At 43.1% G+C, this 18,456-nt stretch overlaps 1 protein-coding gene across 2 annotated transcripts in view; it reads left to right on the forward strand.

The window, feature by feature from the left end:
* Window positions 1-1,853: 1,853 nt before the first annotated feature.
* The window catches only part of XYLT1 (xylosyltransferase 1), a 199,049-nt gene continuing 182,446 nt past the window's right edge, over window positions 1,854-18,456 (forward strand). For both annotated transcript variants that reach the window (XM_075165095.1, XM_075165096.1), the window contains exon 1: window positions 1,854-2,106. In XM_075165095.1, the coding sequence (XP_075021196.1) occupies window positions 1,876-2,106 (231 nt within the window). In that variant the 5' untranslated portion in view covers window positions 1,854-1,875. The remainder of the gene's footprint in view (window positions 2,107-18,456) is intronic.

Here is an 18,456-nt window from a genome sequence, read left to right on the forward strand (position 1 = left end):
CAAAATTCATGTGTTAGGAACAACAGATTCCTAAACCTGATTATTCCACCAGATCATGAGATTTTTATTAAAAATTAATTGTAATATTAGAAAGCCTATTTGTCCAAACATGCACACCTCTGTAAAGCTAAGTACTCACACAACGCTTCTTACCACTAACCTGCCACATACTTCATCTGCTTCTGTAAAACTGCAACAAAAGATACATCCTGTGAAATTTTATTTGTAGCCTCACTGGATCACGAGGAATATTCCCTTAATAAAGGATGCCTCTGAATCTTACTACTTTTTTCATTGTTCTTCAGATCAGAAACTAAAGCACTTGCAATGCAAACAATATCCTGCTGGTCTGTGCAAATCCTACTTGTCTGTCAATTAAAAAAAGCAACTGTCCTTATCAGAAGATATTATTTTTCACCTTTGCATTTAGTTTGTGAAGTGGAATTAGGCTTACAAAAAGAGGCACTGTGCAGACAGATTAAAAAAACCTCCCTACTTCACTACTATCATCAGATAATGAGATCTTTCAGATTAGAAAGCCAATACTAGTATGGGAGAAAAAGGCAGCTGAAGCCATCTATTACGTACACTTTTTGAGACACTGGGCATTTATGTACAGTCACCTCGTGCCTCTGCCTGGTACTTGCAGACCTCGCAGGGCTGTGGAGGTGTTGCACCTCGCTCTCGTTCTCACTCCACTAAGGCCAAATGCTGCCAGTGACCCTTTTGCTTCAAAAAAAAGAAAAATCTCAATCTTGGGGATTTGGACCATTTTTGCCTGTGAAACAGTTTGCACGCATTCATGCCAGCACTGTCCCAGCATGGGGATGGCTGTTCGTCAGACGGGGGGAAACAACAGTGTCTTTAAAGGTGTGCCTGTGCTGCAAGCAGTCAAACCACCTGGCCATTGGCAGGGCCCACACAGACTGTAGGCCCCACAGACCGAACGTCGCACTTGGGCCTGCTTTGAGCAGAGCTGGAGTAACAGCCTTTCAAAAGTAAAGACTGGTCAATAGCTACGTGGCAGGGAAATTAATGAGTATATGCGGAGTTCTTGATAAGCTGTGGAAGTTTGACGATTTATCGACAAAATTTTCTTTCATTAAGGAGCGCAAGCTGCGCCGCCTTTTTGCTGTGGCCATTTTTAATGCGACCAGACGAAACCCATCTGAAACGGCGGCAGGTCAGTTCGGCGCGAATGGGCTCCAAGTCGGTTAAAAAAAAAAAATAGAAAAAGGGCCGAATAACATCCTTCACCGGGGGATCGTCTGCTGGCCGGGAGCGGGGGAAGGCGGCAACGGGCGTGAGGCGACGGGCGTGAGGCGACCGGCTTTCCCGCCCGCCAGGTGCCGTCTCCCGCCTGGCGCCCGTCGCCTCACGCCCGGTTGCCGCCCGCCGGCGCGCGGCAGCTTTCCCTCAGAAGATGGCAGTCGCCGCCCGCCCCGGCCGCCGCGGCGCCGGCCGCCCCCTCCCCTCTCCCGCCTTCCCGCCCGCCGTGAGGCGCGGAGCCGCCCCGCCCCGGCCCCTTCCCCTCACGCAGGGCCGGGGCTCGCCCGCCGGCCCGCCTGCCGGCGGCAGCAGCAGCAGCAGCCCCCGCTGCCGCTCCTCCTCCGTCTCCAGCCCACCCTCCTCTTCCTTCCTCTTCCTCCGCCAACCCCACCCCTCGCCCCGGGCTGGCCCGGCCGCGGGCTACCGCGCCGCCAGGGCTCCCCGCCGGCTTCCCCCATCCCCACGCGCCGCGCACACCTCCTCCGCCCGCCCGCCCTCCCTCCTTCCCCACCTCCGCCCTCCTCCTGCTGACGTCTGGCTCTGCCCGGCTGAAAACTCCGTGCCGCGGCGGATGCGGCGGCTCTCGGGAGCGCGGCAGCAGCGAAGATGGTGGCCGCTCCGTGCGCCCGGCGGCTGGCGCGGCGCTCCCGCTCGGCGCTGGTGGCGGCGCTCACCGTGCTGCTCCTGCAGACCCTCCTCGTCTGGAATTTCACCTCCCTCGACGCCGGCGAGGAGCAGCGCGGCGGCGCCGCCGGCCGCGAGAAGCGAGACCACGGCGGAGACCAGCGGGCGCACCCGCAGCGCCGCGGACCCGCCGCCCCGCACGGCAAGGCGATGGTAGGCGCGGGCGGGGGGCGGCGGAAGGGGAGCGGCGGCGCCCCTGTCTCACGGCGTTTCTCTGCACTTCTGCGGAGGGGGCTGCCCGGGAGGCGCGGGGAAGTTGGGGCGCGCGAGGCGCGGTCGCCCGGGGCTCGCGTCCTCGCCACCCCGCGTCGGCGCCTCTCGCCGCCGCGCAGGTGCCGCGGTGCGGGTCCGGTCCCGCCACGTGGGCTCCCACCCGCGGCCGGCGCCCTGGCTGCCGGCGCCCCCGACACGGCCAGCGGCGGAGGGGCCGTGCGGCGGGAGCGTCCGGGGGCCGCGGCTGCAGCGCCAGAAAACGCATCAGAGGATCCTCTCCTCAGTGCCCCTTCAGCGCTGCCTGGCTCCGCAGCATCCCCGAACTTCGCTGGAGAGGCGCCTGCCCGATGTGTTCCTAAGGGCTTATTTTAGTGCTACTTTATTTTTTCACCTGAAAATCGCACAGGCGCTGTTCTTTATTGCACAGCTCTATCAGGCCCAGTAGGTGACAGGCAATGAAATCTAATGCAATCATTTTATTAACCGCTAAAAACTCAAGGGTACTGAAACTGTGCCCTCTCGCCCTATTTCTTATCATTTTCTTTTGCAAACTCCCCAGTTTTCATTTAAATGACTCAGGCCTGGAACCGTAAGAGGTTGTAAAGCTGGCCCTATTGTCAGTTGCATTTCTGAATTTTCTGATAGGCACACGAAAAAGCAAATTAACAGTGTTCTTGGTCAGTTAACGCAAACCTCAGAAATACACGTTGGTGTGTACTGCTGGTATGTAGTATTCTTCACCTCAAGAGAAGCTTCCTTTGGTTTTCATTTAATTCTTTTAGCAGTAGGCTTACGTTAAATAAGTTTTGCCTCTTAAAGTATGCATGCATATTTTTGTTTGTTTCTGTATTTCTGTTTATGTCTTGAGAGAGAAAGCAAGAGCTTGAGGCTCAGAGATGACTTATCCTCATAAATGACTGTGGGTATTTCAGCCACAGGCTGCAGAAAACCGTGCCTTGAGCACACGAGTGCTCTATCATTTGGGACAACGTTTCTGAAAGGTGGTCGTACCCATCCAGTGTGTGCAGATCCTGCTCTGCTTTCTAGATGTGAAAATTAAAATTCTTGCTTACTGAGTTCCATTTTTGTCTCTACACGTAATCTTATCTTGGTACTTGCTGTGTTCATAAATGTAACTATTCAGGCTCCACTATTTTTCCTCCAGCACTCTGCCCTCTAACTCTTTTCCTATCTGTCTAGTCTTTTATTCTTTTATCTTTCATTCTTCAGCTTTTTTCCTTCTTGGTCTCTCCAGTGTGGGTTATCGAAGGTTGGCGGGTGCAGGTACCCAGGCAGGCGGGGGGCCGGGAGGGGCAGGCTGTGTCCGGGGCTCCAGCCCCCTTCCTCAGCTCACCAGGCTTTCTAGGAAATAATCCTCTTCCGTGGGCTCCGGGGCAGCGTCAGAATGAGTACCATTAGTAGTTGTCCTACAAACGTCCTGGCACAGCGGCCAGTTTGCACCCGGTGCATTGGAACAAACACCGAGTTCGGGGCCGAGAGCTAATTGTTTCTGTGCTGGTGACACACGGACATAGAATATGATTATTTTGATGCTGGCAGTTATGAATCATGCCTTTGTGTATACAGATTTGATGAAAGACCTAAAGATGGAGCACTGGGGTTCCGAATAGAAAACACGTTTTAAAACACATGCTGAGTGTACCTATTTTCCCCTTGTTATCTAAATGACTAGTATGGCTCACACTGGGCTGTCCCACAATGTCTGACATTGGTATTAAAAAAACCCACAACGCTCAAGACAAGTGACAGTGTGTTTGACAATGTGTTTTTGTCAAGAGGTGATTTGGCAATACTTCTTCAAGATGACTTTATGGTACTTGTGGCTTTGCTTAACCTACACACTGGGAAGTGGCCACCATCCTTAAAATTACTTTGTCAGAATACAAAACCCCACACTTAAGCATCTGTCTATTGATTAAAATGTGTGCTTGGTGGAAAAGTGATAGGGAAATTGGATTTGTGCAGATTTCTGCCTTAACAACCTGACAGCTTGCTTAAATTGGTAGGTGAAGTTCCCAGGGACTCCTGACATGCAAATGTGGATTTATCTAACCCTACCTATGTTGCTTGTCTCTGAGGCAGGCCCAGTTTTGATTTCAGACTCAATTCATGAGGAAAATCTCTGTTTAATGGAATTACACGATATAGAATCGGTGTGAAAGAAGATTTTTTTTTTTTTAATGTTGCTTTGTTTCCACATTACAATACAGTTTGTGTAATGCCCGAGCGAAGTTATTATCTTTCTCAGTGCAAGTTTCCCATAGTTTGTGTATGTCAGATTGTTTTGCAACAGTTGAAGAAGCTGGCTGGTGTGAATACAGTAGTCCTGTTATATGCAAATTACTTTGGGTTAAGCGTGTCTGAGAGACCCTGCAAGGATTTTTCAAAGATTCTGTCTTGCATTTTAACCAAAAAAGAATATTAATTTTAATGTGTCTTTGGTCTGTTAATGGAGTGGTGTGTTTAATACATCTTTGGGGATTATTTTCTCGACAGGCTGTTAGATGTTTGTCTGTGATGTAATACCTGATCGCTTTTTTTCACTTTGAAGAGGGCCTTTAACAGACGGATGCCCTGATAACTGCCTTTACAAGCGCCTTTATACTAAATAAAGTTACACAAACCAGATTTTGGACACTTTGCAGAAGATAGTGCTTCTCAAACCTATGTCTAAAAGTTGCCATATGAAGTTACAGTGGTTTTATTTATCTTTTTTTTCCTTTGTCTCTGACCTATGTACAAGACTAAAATGGTGGTACATATTTTATTTTACTGAGCCGGACATAAGTAGTGTGAGGATTTGGTGATTTGTATCTGTGGGGAAAAAAAACACGGTCCTTTGAACTAAGTGTTCAAGAGGTATTTAGACTTTTATTAAATGCTGTCAGATATGTGTAATGAGCAATTTCATTTCGAAAATGAAATAACATTGTACCGTAGTAAAAAATCTTGCCACTGTACCTGTGCATAATTGCCAACTTGGCAAGAAGAAACAATTTTGAATTGAGCTATTTTGCAACTGAAAACATTTACTATGCTAGATCCCCTGGCCAGCTACATCTGGAGCTTTCATTACTCATAAGCAGTTTCCTGCAGTTGTTCCACATTTAATTAAACCTGGTTATAGATATCTTTAAAGAAGTATGAATTGTATCGATAGCGGTGACTTCAGTGTGTGTTTGCAACCATGTACAATTTTTGCAGCTGTTCAGCACCCTTTGCACAAGCTTTCAATTCAGCAAAACTCAAGCATTGAAAGCAAGCAAGAATTAAGCTACCTTCTGAGAATGGGTTCATTTTTATGTAAGGGTCTTTATCTTTGAAAAGCATGCAGTAGCTTTTTGCGAAAATACCATAACCATGCTGCTTAGCCTCAGGCTTTTTTAATGCAGCCTGCTAGCGATGGTGGAAGGGGCTTGTTGGTGGATGTTCTGTGTTGGGAGCCCAAAGGGAAGAAGGAGGAATGCAAATCCCTGCTTCAGGGCTGCTGGTGATGAGAGGGACGTGACAGCAGAGCATCTGCCGTGGTCTTAGCTCACACCCGGCGTTGCACTGAGAGGCAGTTGTGCGTCGCAATGATGTGCTTGTGTTACCCAGCTGTGACCTCTGCCTTGGAATTAGGCGTTGAAGGCAATGGCTCTGGGTATGTAATGCTTCTTCGTGCCCTGTGGCACCATTGGGTTTTCATTACTGCCTCTTTTACCATAAAGCAAAAATGCCAGCGCATTGTTACTGTGTCAGTTGAGTGAAATATAGCTCTTGCCTGCTGGTCTGGGATCAAAGCATTTATATAGTCTGAAATTTTGTGTATCTATTTTAAAGAAATGGCATGTTTCTTTCAGCATGAAGCTGTCAAAGGAACGAAATATAACTATCAATAGCTCAAAATGTTCAGAAAGGTAAAATGAAAAGAGAAGGTGGTGTGTGTTTGGGGACAGTGAGGATTATTTGTTTTAACTCCAAGCGGAAGTTAAGCTAGGGAGGAGAGTCCTGAGGGTCACTAGTGCCTCTCCTCCTTATTTTCATTTCTGCAGTGCAAAATGTGGTATTTCTTCTCCTGGGAATGTGGAGAGTGAGGCTGGGTCCACTGCTCCTCCATGGGTTGGTCTGCTGAATGTGCTCAAGCGGGTTATATTTCTTCTTGCTTGTTTCCCCTGGCTCACTTAGGTGATGCATGCTGAGCTCCACCAGGTTAAAGATGCAAGAAGCCAAAAGTTACTATAATGTGTGCATAAACTCTGTAATACCTGTTGGTTACTGAAACTAGGAAAGACATCCAGCTGCTGCTCTACTCAACAGTAACAGTTATAAAAACTGTGATCGGTTGTTGTAACTGAATGCAAAGTAGCAGCAACTCCGTAATGCTGGAGAAAACTAGAGGAATCATACAGCAAAGAAAACCCAGGAAACTTTACTCCACTTTCTCTAAAGTCCATCCATCAAATATTTCCCCCCGCCTTTTCCAAATGCTTCCCCAAAGTAAGAACGATGCAGAATTCACCTTGTGTGTCAAACAGAAGCTTGGTGTTTTTCCAGGTTTGGAAATGAGAGTCCTCTTTTGAAGTGTATTTGCCCCTGTAATGTTTAGATTCTGCAGATGGATTCTCAGCGCTGTTTTGCCAGAAACAAACACCCAGCCCGGACCTACCCTCTGCCAAGCATCAGTGCGTTATCCATGTGGGAGGTGCTTAACTAAGTGAGTTTCTGCACTGCGCACAGATTTCAGTATAGCACCTGCCTTAAAGCATGGCTTTGCACTGGGGTGGCAGCAAGGTGGGCATCGAAGGAGAGAGCTCCTGCCTTGGGCAAGGAACTGGGCTACCGCTGGAAGATTCACTGTAGTCGCTGCGAGTTCACTCTACAAAGTTGCACTTAAGCATAAAATAACTTGTTAAGCTCTAGAAAATAAAAGAGATTTCAAGAAAAAAAGAATTATTTCACCCCTAATTTATCCTTTTTGCTTAAATTGGTGAATGTATAGGTTCCATATATTATGACACAACCAGATGGTACCTATTTAAACATCTTCCCCTCTAAGTAGCTTGTTGATGTAGACATGTGGCCACAGTAATTTCATCTCTGAACACAAGAAATGAGGGGAAAAAAGGTTTTCAGAAAAATTTCCAAACCTGAAAGGTGCAAGGGAGCTTAATGTGAGCTAATCGTTTACGTAAACTTCAGTCCAGTGTGAATCAAGCTCTGGAAACTGGGTCCTCACTCATTTTAATACACCTGCTGGTCTCAGTGAAAAAGCTAGTTAAGGTACCTTAGGTCGTGAATAAAATTAATGGCATCGAGCCATTAAGTGGCCAAAAATGATATGTATCTTAGAGAATGGGTCCATAGTACTGACTTGACCGTTAAGTACAGTTTTGCTTGTTATCAGGAGCTTAATCACACTGCAGTACAGCTTTAATAACAATTGAAAAGGAGAATGGAGACAACTAATCATTTTGTAATGGGAAAGGGGGGAGACAATACATCTGCAGCTAGAAGCTGCATAATGATTTTTACAAAGTCTTAGCACTTAACAAGGCACATGTTAATAAAACAAACAAATCTTTCAGTAACAGAGAACTAATGTATGCATTATTTAAGAAGAGTATTAGAACCAGATTAGATTGATGGACTCCTGCAGCAGTTACCTCATTAAGCATCTTTTCTGTGGGGATGTGGGAAGGTATTATCTGAAATGGATCTGCATTAATTGGTTATGCCATCGGAAGTCTTTTTCAGGCCACTGGTGTATTTTTGTTATGTTGGTTTTTTATTCTTTAATGTATGATGGGATTTTGCAGATGTTCCCTTTGAAATAGAAGTGTTTTCATTTTTTAGCAAGAGAAGACCAGCTGTTGTACAGGAGGCATACAAATCCCACTTACTTCTTGTCGGCTATTGCAAAATGAATACTTTTTGGTGTAAAAGGCCCTCATTACCTGCCACATGTCTCAGCCGTATTGAGAAATATTTTTCAAAATATGTTTTCCCTTCAGTATTGGAAGTCCATCCCATGATATATGATGCAGCATCTTATTGGTGCTTGTTGAGTGGACAGGAGTACAATGAAAGCATGAAGTGAACTTAATTTGTAGGAACAGTCAAATTATATAACCTCAAGGATTAATTTTAATCAAATACTTCCTGATTTTTCTTTACAGTGTTAAAATTAGGTCTGGCACTTCACTGGAGCTTTTCCACTGACTCTTTAAATGGGATACAATGTCCTGTATTTTTTCTTCTAATTTAGGCTGATGGGGTGTCTGATTTGGGCAGATGCAGGAGCATCCCTGCACGGATACTCACAGGGTGCATGAGTACTGACATGTGTAACTGCTCTTGTATTAATGCAGTTTATGAGGAGTAACACTTTCAAATGTTTGAGTCTGATTTTTAGACTTGGGAACCTTAGTCCCTCTTCATTTTTTTAAGTAATGGTAGGTCTTTGATGCTGTGCTGCAGTGTACGTGTTGAACAGGAGAGTGCTCTGTGGAAGCAAGGAAAGTCAGAATCCTGGTTGCCTTCTCCCACCAGTAACCTCTTGACATCTGTAGCAAAGTGTTTAGAGCCCCATAGCTAAAAGCGACGTGTAGTTTTGGGGTTTTCAGTTATTGACTGTCCAGACTTAGTTCTCTTTGGTCTGATAATTGTGGTTTGTGGGTTGTTTTTTTTTTTTTCCCGCAGAGGAGCTGAACCCTGGCAGGTTCCAACTTTATTTGTCCCTTTCATGTTTGGTGCTGGTGATCATGGCTGTCCGCTTTTGAGCACTTAAGCCCAGGCTGAATCTCACAAACACTAGGGTGCTAAATTCAGGCAGTCTAAGGCCTTCTAATGAATGGAGAGAGATGAGTGCCTCCAGAAGGCAATTCAGCTCACTTGAGGTCTGAATCTCTGCAAAAGCCTGCTCCTCTGCACTGGCAAGGGAGGGAGGCCGTGGCAGTGATGCTTAGATACCTGCCGTGCCGTTGTAGGAATCCATTTCTCCACATGCTAGATGTGGCGTTTCTCTTCCCCAGTCTGCAAAGTGTGCTTAATTTTAACTTCCCATCTTTCATGGAAGTGGTGTGGGTTTGAAGTAATCGGTCCTTGTGAAATAGTTTGAGATCTTCAGCAAATACTGGGACCAGCTTGTCAGCTGCCATGCATTGGCATAGCTCCATTAAAGTCAGTGAAAACCAGCTGAGGATTCTGGACCCACAAATGTAATTATTGTTATAATAATAGTGTAAAACAAGTAATCATTATTTTTACTCTCTCCTTTCATTTCAAAATGAGAAAATCATTTCCTCTGATCCAAGAGAAAGTAATTTACATTATGCACAATAATGGTCTACATAGAAATATAATTATTATTCATTTGTATGGCACCATCTGGGCATTAGAAGCTTTGCAGACACATGTGAGGAAAGGTCCCTGCCTTGAAGAGCTTACAGGCTGACTAGCAAGTATAGCTGCTAATACTTAATGAGTCACGAGTGTAACTTTTGCAGTATTACCATCAGGGACCTGTTCAGCACAGGACTTCCACAAACTCTTCTTCAGTGATTTCCACTCAGCGATCAGAATTTCTCTGTGATTGGCACTATACAGCCTAAGGGTAGGATGAGTCAAAGGATTGATTAGCGTGGGTGGATCAAGAAAGAAATCAGCAGGAGGCTAGTGTTATAAATTGGCTGCCCAGCTGTTTTCAGGCAGGAAAAGGAGGTATCCAGGCTTCACTTGGAAGCAGAAAATGGTCTCCGTGCCTTGTGGACCTGTGCCTCCTATGGAGTTACTCCCAAGCTTTACATCAGATACAGGACTGAATGCTTTACTGAGTTTGAGTATGAGCTAGAAGTGAAGAGACCAGGCTTTCTAATCGTGTAGATATAAAAATTGAGCAACATGTAACGTTGCCTAAACTTGTATATGGTGTAACCTTGCTGAGTTCATCCTTTTATGTGAAGTACCAAAAGGGTCAGTGCAGGACACTTAAATCACGTGACTTCTTATTTTTAGAGATGATTAGAGGATTCCTCCAAGGGATGAACTATTAATAGCATGTCTATAATTGGTTTCTTTTTTTTGTGGTAATGAAATTAAACTTCACAATAAATGAATATCAGTTTAGTAAAAAAAGTTAGCTAAAAAAGATTTCACACTAGTGTGTGGTTGACTCTGAGGTCAGATCTTGAATGCTTCCCACATATATTTTGTTTTCAAGCTACTGCTCTATTGCTGTTCTGTTATATTATTAGAGAGTAAGCGGGATGCTTATTTAAAACAATTCTTCAAAGCTGAACGACACTGCAAACTTTAGTTTAACTTGGATTTGATTGCACAAGTCATGGACACTCATTTTTACTTCATACTACAGCCTCTGCTTGCCCTTCAGATGTACTTTTTGGTTCAGTTATGTTGGTGGAGTCTGAGTATTTTTCTTAGAGCTGATGCTATTCGCTGACTTTTCTTCATGGTGAGTTTTGGATTTCATGCTCTCCAAATTTCTGAGAGGTCTTTCGTTTTGTTCTTAAAACTCAGCCTGTTCATAGTTAGCTTTGTTCTTTATAATTGCACTCTTGATTCAGGAGAACACATGGTTCAGTTAAAACATCTTCTTTGAAAGAAAAAGCGATGGAGGTTGTGGCCATATTGACTAAAGTGAAGCGAGTTCCCTGAAATTATATCCAGCCTGTTGACCCTTACTTGGGAGATGAACAGACAAACCTGAAAAATGACTTTTCCATGGCAAATTTTTGGTTCTTCAGAAACGTACAACTGCATGTCATAGAGGCAAGTAGAGTCCTTTTGTCACGTGTTCTATCTGTAAACTTAGTGGGATGATGACTGGCCACCCTTGATGAAGAGCCCCACAGCTGCCAGGGTCATTAGTTATCTTTTTAACTGAGGAACTTTTTCCTCAATCTGGCAGTGTACCTGGAGCTGTAACTAGCTAAATGGCCATCTGCTAATTATGAAAATTTAAATTGGACTTCTGTATGGAAATGGAGTGTTACCATAGATCTGGATTGGGGTCATCTTGAACAAGCATGTGAAGAAAAAATAATCTGTTATCAAGCTAATATTACCTGGTAGAAAAAAATACTCTTAAGAAAAATAGCAACTTGTTGCCTGCAGAGATCCACATTTGGGTAGCTGGAGATAAATCTAGGCACGTAATTATATTGACTTAGATGCCTACAGGCTTGCTTATGCACTTAAAACTTTCTATGGATGCCTGACACAGATGTTTAAATATGGAAATATGGATTCAGGCGGCTACCTTAAGGCATCTAAGTTTAGCAACTTGGCCTACAGTATGTAAAACCCAAGCAAACAAGCAGAAGAGGAGTAAATGTAGTAAACAAAGCTGTTAGTGTGTATACACCAGGAGAATAATAATACTTTGCACAGCTACTGTGCCTCAAATTGCTTACATTTTGGCATTCACTTGAACTGAGTTTAGTCACTTAGTTGCATAAATAGAAACTTGGAGGTGCTGTCTGCTAGCAGCGTACATGGAACCTCAGCAATGAACTAGCTTTTTGGCAGTCTTACAAGAAAAGATGTGCAAGTCTTCAGTGCAATATTTTGATAAGTCATTGGTTCTTATCAAAATAATAATTATGGCAATAACTGTAACTGTAGTTGGCTCTGACTGAGCTGCTAACTGATAGGGGTGGCGGGGGGAGGATTATGAAATATTCCTGTAAAGCCATCTGAATCCTGCTCTTTTAGCTCTGTGCACACAGATGAGGACGTTCGTGTCTGTATTTCTGGCATGTCATGTGCCAGTACATGGCAGTGCCCGTGTGCTGTGCAGCTCCCCATAGGAGGGAGCTGGAGATTCCCACACAGTCTGCCTTACAGGCTGGTCATCATCCCTGTGTTCGTGTTTCTAATAACAGAGATATGATCAAAATAGGTGATAGTATTTTACAGCAGTACAGTGATAAAATGGTGTAATAAGCTCATGGCTGTCTAGCTTTCTGTAGTTAGCACTGTGACATTTGCTATGTCCGTGACTTCATAGCAAGATTGTGTCATCTTGTTCCCAAAAGCCCAGGTCAGGCCCTGATAATATTGAAACCAAAGGAAAGTTTCCATTAGCAGGTAGCACTCCAGCTACGATGACACTTTCCTGAGCTTTTCTAATCTAATTCAGTATTAAACATTTACACTAGCTAGGCTGCCACTGCATGACCTCCTGTGCTAAGTGACTGCAAGTGATTAATGACTGTTTATTAGAAAAAGATGGTCTCAAACCTGCTTATTTTCCAGACAGTGTAAACAGTGATTTCTCCTCCTCACTTCCAAGCCCCAGTTATAAAATAATGGTATTTTTCTGTTTGGTTTCTTTTGAAATTGATTTTTCTCACCCCTGGATATCTAAGAAAAGTAAACAGCGCTGGCCATTGCCTGCCCCCCCTTGTGTGAAGCTGCAATGGGCATCTGCAGTGTGAGTTTTGGAATGCTTGCTCCCCTTGCTTAGGGCTTCAGCGAAATGCCTCATGAAGTGAGCAGAAGGAGAGTTCAGGTTTTAAATTGCAGGACAAGTTTCTGACTGGGTTAGAACAGAAAGTTAGAGGTCAGCTGTAAAGCTCTGTGAGACCTCTGGGAGCACGGTTTAAAAATTGGATAAATCTAAATGCGTTTATCATGCTTGCAGAGCACAGGAATTTTCCAGAAGTGAGTCTTGTAATGAGTGCTCATTTTGAGAGGTAGTTGACGCAGAGAAAGAACAAGGTTTATTTGGAGTTTTGCGTAGGTTCGCGTAGCCCGGGACTTGGTTCTGCAGTTGCTATGGGATCCATGGGTTTATGCACATATTCCACACAGTAGAGTTTGACCCAAAGGTATTTTATGTGAAAGTTAGGTCATAAGGTTTGTTTGCCTTTATATAGCCAAATATATAAGTAAAAAGTGCTTTACTAGAGTTCAGACAAGTTTGACACAGTTATTTAAGGTGGTTTGGTTTTTGTCGATTTTAGTACCATCACCAGTCTGTCAGACTGACCAATGATCTTGGGCTGTCAGAATGTTATCAATAGGATATTTCATTCTGTAGTTTAAGTCCTCCAGGGGATTTTCACTTTCTAGTTGCACTGATGTAAATTTGCAGTAATTTTCATATCAAGAACCCATGAATGAATGTAATTGTGGAAGAAAATAAGGGTCTTGCAGGTCAAATGGTTCTTCAGGGACTCCATGTTTGGACAATGTGGACATCTCAACAACTGATGGAGCATTTTGTTGCTTTTGAAGTGTCACTGTAATTTTGTGATGAGTGTTCAACAGTCACGTACTATGCTCTAGATGCTTTCTGTTTGTGGAGTGTGTGTCACTTGGAAGGGATAAGTGAAAGGAAGCCCTTCAATTTCATACTGTCCTGGATTCAACTTCTGGGTTATGTTTCCAGTTTAGTTACCAGACCTAGCCAGGCTTTGATCTGAAGTCTGCCACCTAAACAGACCTCTTCAGTGCTTTGAAGCCTTTGGTAGTCAATGAGCAAGGTGCTATTTGTTTTGCTTGTTAGTAAATGTTTGTATTTTGTTGTTAGTTTTAACATAGTCTTGTGTATTAACTTCCTCCTCCTTGAACAATACACTCTTGTTTCTGGAGGTTTTCTCAGTGGTTGCAGAGGCTGGTTCAAGCTCTGGTTTGAAGTTGTTGGGAGTTACGGCATTGACTTCAGTAGCTCAGCTGGGATGGTGTTGGTAACACAGTTGCTTAGGAGGTGGATTAATGTAATTGGAGAGGAAAGTACTTCAGGTCTCTATTAGACACTTGGTAAACAGTAACTCCACTATGGAACGCTGTTTCTCCTTTGAATAATTAGTGTGGTTTTGTTTTCCTTGCTTGCTGTCATTAGTAAGCTGTTTTCTTCCTAACTTGTAGTTGTTCAGTTTGAAAGACTGTTTCGTGTTTGCTTAAAATAAACACTTCTGCAGTATTTGCCTGTTTTACGCTGCCTGTACACAGCAAAATGTATCCTCAAATATTTAAATCTGAAGCTATGGTTAGAATGGTAGTTTCTGAGCAACATAGAGATGCTATAGGAGTTTGAATCATCCCTTTAGTAGAGAGTTGGTGGTTTGGTTGGTTTTGGATTCCCCCCCTCCCTGTTTACTAGGGTAAAATGTATTCAGAGCTCAATTTTGCAATTCTTATGTCAAGAGAGGCATGCATGCATACCTGTATTTCATAGTGGTCAAATATTTGAGAGTCTCAGTGCCGATTAATATAAGCAAGAGTTGCCCATTTGGGTGATTTGGCCAGGATTTTCCAGACTGACTGTTGCTTTGAAATATTTTGCTTTGCAGTATCCAGTTTAAATGAGCCTAGGACTTGGCAAGTCAACATTTTATCAAGTTTGTGCTCTTTTAGTAGCCAGTCACTTTTGAAAATCTTCACATTTAGTTTTTAGTTCAGACTTTGATCATTATCCTGTGTAAGCACAATGTGTGAGAGATTATTGTACAGGACTAATTTTGAGACACCTTTGCCAACTAAATTTTGCCTTTTTCAGTGTACTCACATGTTTGCTATAGGATGAAGACATAGGTGTGCAAGAGCTTGAGTAATACAGTACACTGAGAATAACTGTAGTTCTTCAGAGCCACTGAATGTCTTCACTAGGAGCTGGAGTGGAGACCTGGATGTAAAATGAGGCAAGAATAGTCTCATGAATGTGATTGTGTTAGGGTTTTTTATGTAGTTTTTGTATATTCATTTAAGTTGTTAAACTGAAAAGGGCCTTAAAGTAAAGGTTGTTCTGTTGTCCTAAAGTGTTCCATGATATTAAAAAAAAAAAAAAAAAAAAAAAGGAAATATTTGATAGTAACACTCCTTGAAGTGGGTTTTAAAAATATTGGTTCTGTAAAACCTAAAACTGATGTAAACCTGATATGATTATTTCTGTTAAGCCGTAACTTAATCAAAATAATATACAACATTCTTTAGCTTGTCATTCCTGTTCTATGTTCTGAATGGAGATTACCCGTGACAGGAGAGATTGATGGGGCTGGACAGGTACCACTTGAGTTCTGTATGTTTCTGTTGGCAGTGGTGGAATTATTTAACAATCACTGTCCATTTTTACTGTTTTCAGGAGTGCTGAAACTTATAATTCCGGAATTTTTTTTTTTTAAAGGCCCTTAGTATTTTGCTGGCCTTGTTGAGTCTTTCTAAGTTGTGCAATGTTAATGATTTCATCCCATGCTGAATTACTAAAGATGCTCATGCAGGAGGACTGCACTCTGAGTTTTGCATTATGCTTGATGCATGGAAATACTATGTTGATGGCAGGTGTGTTAAATCCATCTCTGTTGCATTATGCTTTACCTCTCATACTCTCAGTCAGCTTTTAAGAGGTCATACGCTTCAATAAGTGTTTACTGGTGGACTTCCTTGGGCCAGCTTTGAAAGGAATGGGTGGGGTTTCTGAATGGGTTTAAAATGCCTGCTTGTATTCAAGTGGATAACCTGTGTTAGAATTTAACTTAAATGTATTGATCCCTACTTAAGGAGATATCCAAATTACTCATATGTGGATGACCCAGCGTTAAACTGCAAACATTTATGTTGAAGGACTGTGTTGTATTCTGATCAGCTTGTACAGTGTGTCAGCTTTAACAGTTGTTTAGCAGTGTTTTTAATATTTGGACTCTATGATCTTAAGGATCTTCTCCAACCTAAATGATTCTGTGATTCTATGAGTCTAATTTCGATGAAAAATAAAACAAAACCTCAGGGTCTAGAAGAAAGGTGCTGTGTCTAAGGCTGTGTGGCAGCACCTGGATGTAGATTCAACTCCCAGCTTTACAGGCTGCTGCTTGTGTGGCCTTCTCGTGGAGGAGGAAAATATGGGGCTGGCTGTCTCTGCTTCCTATTAGTCAAACAGAAGGACTAAGTCACTGGTGGACCTGGTTTGTGGGTACCGCTTCTTGGCAGACTGCAAACAGGCATATTGAAGCTGCACTAAGGGGCGATGTTTGCCAAACATCCTTGTCTGATGATTTTTTTTTTTTTTTTTTTTTGTGGGGGAAGGCGACTACGCTGGATAGACCAGTCAACCAAAGGAGTTTGAGAGTTTAAAGGGCATTCATAACCTGACAAGTGACTTGGTAGGCAATACGGAAGGGAAGGTGTATTTGAAGAAAAGAATAAGATTTTTTTTTTTTCCGCCATATCTGTTGGGGATTACCGTGACTAAACCCAAAAACCTTTGGCCATTCCAGCTGCTGAGTTGTGAGCACTAAGTCCTTGAGAAGAAGCTTTTCTATTATCCCTAATGCTCTAAAGCTAGCTGAATAAACAAAATGAACACAGATGTTTCTTCGCTGATGATACAGTTCATAAGACTACACCACTAAAGGCATTACTCAGCTGCAACTTAAGCTTCTGTGTGCAGAGATCTGTTGACCAAACAATTCAGTCTTACTCAAGAAAACTTCCTGCAAAGTTGAACAGACTTGCTGAGTAATGCTTTTTGTGTTAGCAGTTTATTAACCACTTAATGAATTAACACACAGATGTGTGTTAACACACCCAGATGTGTTTAAATTAGCCAAAAAGCTCTTTTCTTACCACATGAAAATTCTGCGAGGGCACTGTGATATGCTGCTGAGGTTCTACTCTGTTCCTGGAGGAATGGGCTGAACCACATGAACAGGCATTTGCCTGCAGTTCTGGGGAGCAACTATTTGGCTCATACTGGAGTGAAAACAGAATCAAAATCAGCGCTGTACAGAAACCCTTTACAGGTGTTTTAATTCCGGCTAAACTTCAGTTATGCCAATTTTAACAATTTTGTAAGAAAATTTCTTCACACAACGGAAGAGGAATAACCATGAATTGGTTGCAGTCTGTATTTAGTAACAAAGCAACCTTTTGCTGCTACACTGATCAGGCTGCCTCCCTGCCTACTCTCTTTCCAATTATTTTCCTTGTTTAGGCAATTTTTTGTGAGATTAAGATGTTTAGGTTTATAGAACAGAGTTTGACGATATAGATGGGAAGAGGAAGCCAGAAACAATTCTTCAGTGAACCTGAGCCACAGCGGTGGACGTGCCCTGGGGCTTCCAAGATGCCCTGATCTTAGACAGCTTTCATAGCTCACCTAAAGCTCAGGTCATGGTTTGTATAGTAGGGCAGATGTATGTTAAGGCTTTAAGGCAAGCTGGAGAAATCTGACCACTTACACCCTGCTTGTCACTACAGGATCTGCTATTGTGTTTAAAAAAATAATTCTAAAAAAGAAAGACTACTTTCTTGGCATGTGTGTATGAGGACTTATATTTTAGTAATAATTTCAGACTATGTATTTCAAGGACTTTAGAGGTATCAGTTGCTATTGGAAGGAAGATAACTTCAGTCACCTAGCTCATGAATTGTTAGAATGAACTGGTGTGGATGATACTATCTCAGAGCTGCTGATTTCTGTTACTACTCTATTAACTCCTGACTCTTGGTAACTCTGTTGTTGCTCTTATCCCCAACTCCCTTTTCATTGAGAACTTTATTCCCACATCAGGCTGAGCTTGCTGTTGCTGCTGGTTTTGTTAGCCCAAGGCAGTGACACATGGAAACATTCAGCTGCGTGTTCAATTGCTGCACTGTGGCATGGCTGCTCCCCAGGCCCACATATGTGACCGATTGTACGAGCCTGTCCAGCACTTTGCCTGAGTTGTATCAGAAATGCTGGAGGCTTGAACCTCAGCCACCTCTCATACCACACAACACGTCTGATTCACCTGCAGGACAACTCATCACTGGCGCAGAGGTGAACTTTCTGTTTGGATTCTTCCTCAGTGCACCGTGGAAACTTGGTTTCATGTCCATGTGTGTGGTCCTTCTCTGCTTGCATCTTTTTTCTTTCTAAAGATCAGATTTTCCTGCTCTCCCTTTCATTTTTTATTCTCACTGATGTGCATCTCTGCTTCTGTTCCTCTCTCCCTTTTCTGAACAAAGAACATTTCTTGTTTCTAAGCATTTGGGTAACACAGTTTTGTTCCCTTTTTGCAGAGATAGACCAACTTTGATCAATAGCAAAAGCAAATGGTTGTAGAAATTCACATTGTGCACTTCTTGCATACTCCATAGAGTGTCTTTGTAGCTGGTACTTAGCATATTGCCTCTGGAAGCACGTTTATGGCTAATAGCTTTTATTTTTGCAGCCAGAGACCTTGGCAAATGTTTCATGTTTGATATGAATGTGCAGTCCTTTTAGATATTGAATAATATAAATAAGGACTTATCAACATGGAAAAGTGATGGCAAAATAAGTGAAGG

Source organism: Calonectris borealis, chromosome 16 (assembly GCF_964195595.1).
Source record: "Calonectris borealis chromosome 16, bCalBor7.hap1.2, whole genome shotgun sequence".
In the NCBI taxonomy this organism is placed as follows: domain Eukaryota; kingdom Metazoa; phylum Chordata; class Aves; order Procellariiformes; family Procellariidae; genus Calonectris; species Calonectris borealis.